Source organism: Oncorhynchus mykiss, chromosome 13, assembly GCF_057628025.1.
Source record: "Oncorhynchus mykiss isolate SJ-2025 chromosome 13, ASM5762802v1, whole genome shotgun sequence".
Classification (NCBI taxonomy): Eukaryota; Metazoa; Chordata; class Actinopteri; order Salmoniformes; family Salmonidae; genus Oncorhynchus; species Oncorhynchus mykiss.
Window position 1 is genome coordinate 54,586,157 of NC_143034.1, and position 6,671 is coordinate 54,592,827.

Consider the following 6,671-nt stretch of genomic DNA (forward strand, 5'->3'; position numbering starts at 1 on the left):
TTGTAGGAGACTTAATGGTCACAACAAAAAACGAGGTTATTAGTGTAAAATAATAGCTTTGAGGGAGACAAATTGGCCCCAGAGTTGCTGACTCAATCCCTCATCCTGCCGGCCTAACCTTTGGATGTCATGGCATTGGCTCAGTTCACCAACAAATCACGGTTGGTTCAGAAAACACAATCAGGGAAGAACCGAGGCTTTGTCCTTTTGAAAGACCGTGTTAACATGTCTGGGACTCATGGATTTGTTTTGCTCTCTTTCTCTCTCCCTGCCCACAGCATCCCACATATGTACAGGCTCTCTTTGACTTTGACCCCCAGGAGGATGGTGAGCTGGGCTTCCGACGCGGAGACTTCATCCAGGTCCTGGACAACTCTGACCCTAACTGGTGGAAGGGAGGATGCCACGGGCTGACAGGCATGTTCCCCCGTAACTACGTGACACCAGTCAACCGGAACATGTAAACAAACACACACATATCAACAACCACCCCATATCAACCCATCAAGAAGACATCAGGAACAGAGAGGGAGAATGCAACAAGGAATGAAAAATGGAGGAGGAGTTCTGTTGACGGCATCACCTTGTCGGTGGCAGCTGAGCAAAGCCAACTTTTAACACTGAGAATGTTCGCCTCCATAGTGAACGCTTCAGTCAGAACTGAACTGTCATTGAGGAAAAACACAGAGAAACTAAGCATAGTGCACCAAAAGTGAAGATAATGAGAATGATTCTATACCTAGACTCCCACATCTGCTTCTGTCCTCTCCTCTACATCTTTACATGTGTTTTCTTTTCCTTTTTTGCTGCATGTTTTAATCACCTAAATGAAATACCAATAAATCCTAACGCTGTTTTAAATAAAAAATACATGTACAATATTTTAAAAAGTGATTGAAAAAAAAAAAAAAAAAATACTGATGTTATCTGCAGCAAGTTATCAAGTCCAATATCATTGGCATTGTACTTCAGCCCAGGGCTGTATAAATAAATCACCTACAGTATAGAGAGAATCCATTTTTTAAGAATATATATTATATATATTTGTATGTGTTTTACCAGTCATCACAAATTGTATTGTTTTTTTTCCATTTGTAAATTATGTTAAAAAATGTTAGTCTGGAATAGACCTAGTAGCTCTGGGATAAGCTGAATTGTCAGTATAATTTTTCCTGAATTATTTGAGGGCTCCCAGATAAAATGGCATGATATTTAAAACATGAAATAATTTCCTAATTTTCTGTTATTTTTAACAAAACCAATCGTGTCAGGAAGCTAACGCCGAGCAGCGAGTAGAGCCATGTATGCTGCATGAGCTGTTGTATTATGAAACCCTGTAAAAGGCCAGCCACCTTTTGAAGCCAATGTATTTATTGCAGCCATTTTACTCTTGGGCCGTGAATGTAGCTGACTGAGTCCAGAGACATTGACATGAGGGAAGCAAGGTCGGAGAACTGAACTACACAACTGCAAGGGATTTCCGAGAAGTGCTGAATTAGTAATTGTGTCAATATAAAATTATATAGAGAGATGTATGAAAAATATGCATCAATCACACACGCTCATACATTAACAGTCCCCTCCTTGTTAGACTCACACATAACAAGTAGGTGAGTTGGATAATCACATGATGGCGTGATAAACAGTTTGAGAAAATGGTGTCTTTTATGCTAAAAGTTGAGAGATCAGCTTGACCAATGTTGTTTTTCTCTCGTCTGTGGCGTGTCAAGCACTTTTTATGTTAAGCATTTGATTTCTGGTCCGGTGTGTTTTTTTTTCAGTGTGTGTTTAGTTTGTTCTCTCTGGATAGTGCCTTTCTCTCTGGTGTTTCAGTGTCTCCGACCTGCTGCTTTGAGCCCCTTTGTGGGGCCCGTCAATCCTGCAGTGAGAAACCATGTACATAATCCAACCTGTCCCATCAACGCCACATCTCCCTCCCTCCCTGTGCCCTTTCCAACATGGAACTTTTCTTATTTAAGTGTATCTTGCCTTCTCTTCCCTATTGATACTGGTTTTTTTTGCCTCTTTTTTTTTTTAATTTAATTTTTAAATAAAAATGCAATTCTACAAATAAAAAAGAACAACCATGTGGTGTGGTCCATAGATAGTCGCATAGTTATTTTTTCATCTTGTGATTCAACAAACCTTTTGATGGCTAAATTCATCTGTCTAAAAATGTATAGAAATGAGTTGCCCATTACCTGGCTTTGCATCTGACAACCTGTAGGGACTGGGACATGCAGTGTTCGGCCATGAATCAGACAGGAATCACAAATAAATACCTATATTGACACATCAGACTCCCCTGAGTGTCCAATGCCAAGTTCCTGTCCCTCTGGGTGCCGTGAACAAGCTTCAGTTGAAGAGGAAGCTGATGGCTTAGCGTCTTTAAGCACAGCCTTGGGTCCTTGGTACATACAGGGGTTTGCTGCCCGCTGAAAATGTACACATTGCATTACCCTTGTTCTGTTGGACTGTCTGCTTTTGTGTTCTGTTATTTATAGCCCTTAAACACTTCCAACCAATATGGCCACTTTCTGACTACATTGCGTCACATGCAGGCAGCCTTTCCACTGATGGACACTTAACAAAACAGCGGACTGGGAACATTAAGTTCTCTCCATCCTTAGTCCATGGAATCCATTGTAGTCTGAGGATGTCATGTACTGTAAGACGTCCTCAGGTGTGGAGTCTAGAGACATTTAAGTGAGCAGCATGAATATATAACAGCCATATTTGATGACGTTGTCCCAGATAGCCAGGGAACTTCACAAGCATTTACCAAAACCTGTCTTCTCCAAAAATGTGTCAGACAATTTCCCAAGGTCTCTATCTCCCATCATTTGAGGATCAATTCAATTATCAATTGTCTGTCATATTTTCCACTAAGGGACTTGCTGGCTTTGATAACATGGAAACACATTACTTTTTATAGATCTTGATGCAATTCACTGTGTGTTATTGCTTGATGGTGTTTGCATAAATTATTGTTTGTTTGCTAAGATGCAACGTACAGTTTATCTCTCCGCTTAGCTTGGTGTGTGTGCGCGTCAGTTTATCCATTCGGAGGTGTGGGTGTGTGTGCAGAGAAATACATATTTCTATTCTCCTTCAGACATCTAGAGACATTGACACACACAGTGAAATAACACTGAACTTCCCATGTCATACTTCCTGGGGCATATTTCATTTGTGGAAATACGTGTTGGGCCTGTGTTTTTGACACCACTGGAGCATCTTTTTTACTGTGTTCAATGTAGGGGTTTGGCAGGCGGAGGGACTGATTGGATGCTCAGGTTAAACTACAGCAGTAATACACTACACAAGCCTCAATTGTAGTATGGAGATTAAATTAAACATGAGGGCCCTGAGCACCAGACATTTTCCAACTCCTGTTCAGAGGATCAAGTCAATAGATTCACATTGCTGTCGCCTCTTGGATTAAAAGTCAAAGGGTAGTGAGTAAGTTAAACACCCACGTGGGAGGCATCCTGTCACTCGCCCTGGGCCACACCAGTTCATGATCCACTATTGGAAGGTAGTATTCGAAGGCAAAACTTTCCAGATCTTCCATCTGCTATTCTTTATGCTGTCATCATATTCAAATAGGAATAAAGACACCACTGATGTTCACCCGCTTACTGAACCTCATGCAAATAGTCTGTGAAATGCAAGCATTGGATTCTTTGTACTCCAGTCACCCCCTTACTTATCAGACTGATATATCTCAATGGTGTACTTTTACACTACCACCATGACACTGTCAAAATGTCTCACTACAACCCAGACTGTCAGATCAAGCATGCCAAAACATGTTTATTCTACAATGCCTTTAATGGGTACACATAGTTGCCAATATGAAAACTAATCTGTTGTACCCACTACATTACATCAAATACAGACGCAATTAAAAGGTCTGTGGTAAATATGATCATCCTTGTGTGACTGCAATCCCTGCCTGCTGACAGAAATGTTTATTCTGGTATACATAGTGCATTATCGCCACCTCCTGGCAGCTATCATCATCTGAAATTTAAAAAAAAAAAATTTCATGGCACCATTCGGTTCGACCACGGCATAGCGCTATAATAATGTTCATATTTGACCCGTTTTCAATTTATTAGATATAAAAGTATGCATATGTCAATATTTTCAAAGCGTTAAAATACATTTTGTAAAAGTGCATCACTACGATAATGGGGTGTCGTTTTTGCGTCCTTACATGTCCGTTACGAGAATCATTCGAGATTAATTAGTACATGCTGCCTGTTCCTGTATGAACGAACTGCATTTTGTACTCAATTATGACCAGACCACAAGACTGGACTTTATGGCTTTTAGAAAAAACCTACAAAAAACATAACCGTTGTCGGCAGGATTCGAACCTGCGCGGGAAGATCCCAATGGATTTCTAGTCCATCGCCTTAACCACTCGGCCACGACAACTTGATAGGAGATCTTTCAAAAATTGTATCTAATCTATATAACAATGTTGTTACAATGAAATGTAGTTTCCGCATAATAATTTGTATCGTGATGTAATTTATGTCATTGTAATGTTTTGCGTCAAGTGGTATGAGGTTGTCGTGGCCGAGTGGTTAAGGCGATGGACTAGAAATCCATTGGGATCTTCCCGCGCAGGTTCGAATCCTGCCGACAACGAAATATTTTAACATTAGCCGTGACGATGAGGAAATGTCCACTTTTGGAGACATTGTAAAACATACACGTTACGATCAATGATGTATATACATTGTGTTATGATCTATATTGTTATATACATTACCAGTCAAAAGTGGACACACCTACTAATTCAAGGGTTTTTCAAAACTATGAAATAACACATATGTGACCAAAAAATGTGTTAAACAAATCTAAATATATTTCTTATTTGAGATTCTTCCAAATAGCCACCCATTACCTCCTTGATGACAGCTTTGCACACTCTTGGCGTTCTCTCAACCAGCTTCTTGAGGAATGCTTTTCCAACAATCTTGATGTTCCCACATATGCTGAGCACTTGTTGGCTGCTTTTCCTTCATTCTGCAGTCCAACTCATCTCAAACCATCTCATTTGGGTTGAGGTTGGGTTATAGTGGAGGCCAGGTCATCTGATGCAGCACTCCATCACTCTCCTTATTGGTCAAATAGCCCTTACACAGCCTGGAGGTGTGTTTTGGGTCATTGTCCTGTTGAAAAACAAATGATAGTCCCACTAAGCGCAAACCAGATGGGACGGCGTATCGCTGCAGAATTCTGTGGTAGACATGCTGGTTAAGTGTGCCTTGAATGCTAAATAAATCACAGACAGTGTCACCAGCAAAGCACCCCAACACCATCACACCCCCTCCTCAATGCTTCACAGTGGGAACTACACATGCAGAGATCATCCGTTCACATATTCTGAATCTCACAAAGACACGGCAGTTGGAACCAAAAATCTCAAATTTGGACTCATCAGACCAAAGGACAGGTTTCCACCGGTGTAATGTCCAATGCTTGTGTTTCTTGGTCCAAGCAAGTTTCTTATTATTATTGGTGTCCTTTACCAAAAATCTCAAATTTGGACTCATCAGACCAAAGGACAGGTTTCCACCGGTGTAATGTCCAATGCTTGTGTTTCTTGGTCCAAGCAAGTTTCTTATTATTGTTGGTGTCCTTTAGTAGTGCTGTCTTTGCAACAATTCGATAATGAAGGCCTGATTCGCGTAGTCTCCTCTGAACAGTTGATGCTGAGATGTGTCTGTTACTTGAACTCTGTGAAGAATGTATTTGGGCTGTAATTTCTGAGGCTGGTAACTAAAATGAATTTATCCCCGGCAGCAGAGGTAAATCTGGGTCTTCCTTTACTGTGGCGGTCCTCCTGAGAGCCAGTTTCATCATAGCGCTTGATGGTTTTTGCGACTGCGTTTGAAGAAACTTTCAAAGTTCTTGACATTTTCCGCATTGACTGACCTTCATGTCTTCAAGTAATGATGGACTGTCATTTCTCTTTGTTTATTTGGACTTGGTCTTCTGTATAGCACCCCTACCTTGTCACAACACAACTCAAACGCATTAAGAAGGAAAGAAATTCCACAAATGATCTTTTAACGAGGCACACCTGTTAACTGAAATACATTCCAGGTGACTAACTCATGTAGATGGTTCAGAGAATGCCAAGCGTGTGCAAAGCTGTCATCAAGGTAAATGGTGGCTGATTTGTATAACACTTATTTACTTACAACATGATTCCATATGTGTTATTTCATAGTTTTGATGTCTTCACTATATTCTACAATGTAGAAAATAATAAAATAAAGAAAAGCCCTTGAATGAGTAGGTGTGTGCAAACTTTTGACTGGTACTGTACATCATTGGTTACTACTATATGGTTATCACACATAGTCATGTTATGATGGAGATAAGTCCATGATTGGATACATTGCAACACCAACAAGCCATCTTGTGATATACAGTACGAGATATACAGATTGGTCAGTGCTATCCGGTATCTTTGGGACATTCCTACATTAAACCTTAAACTTAATCACATAGGATTAATTACTCTAACCTTAACCATCGCCCTTACTTAACCCTAAACAACGTCAATGGTGTTTGGCGACGTCCAAATGATCCCGTATAGCACGGACTGATACAGATTATAACCTCTTCTGATGATGTGATTGCAG

General features: G+C 40.4%; 1 protein-coding gene and 2 non-coding genes across 6 annotated transcripts in view; 2 read left to right on the forward strand and 1 right to left on the reverse strand.

Moving 5' to 3' along the window:
- The window catches only part of LOC110486545 (growth factor receptor-bound protein 2), a 37,998-nt gene extending 35,920 nt beyond the window's left edge, over positions 1-2,078 (forward strand). For all 4 annotated transcript variants that reach the window (XM_021558235.3, XM_090196754.1, XM_021558236.3 and 1 more), the window contains one exon: positions 279-2,078. In XM_021558235.3, the coding sequence (XP_021413910.1) occupies positions 279-464 (186 nt within the window). In that variant the 3' untranslated portion in view covers positions 465-2,078. The remainder of the gene's footprint in view (positions 1-278) is intronic.
- A 2,286-nt stretch (positions 2,079-4,364) lies between these two features.
- Positions 4,365-4,446, reverse strand: trnas-aga (transfer RNA serine (anticodon AGA)). Its single transcript has one exon. It is a non-coding gene; the product is annotated as a tRNA-Ser (tRNA).
- Positions 4,447-4,580: 134 nt separating this feature from the next.
- Positions 4,581-4,662, forward strand: trnas-aga (transfer RNA serine (anticodon AGA)). Its single transcript has one exon. It is a non-coding gene; the product is annotated as a tRNA-Ser (tRNA).
- The last annotated feature ends 2,009 nt before the right edge of the window (positions 4,663-6,671 follow it).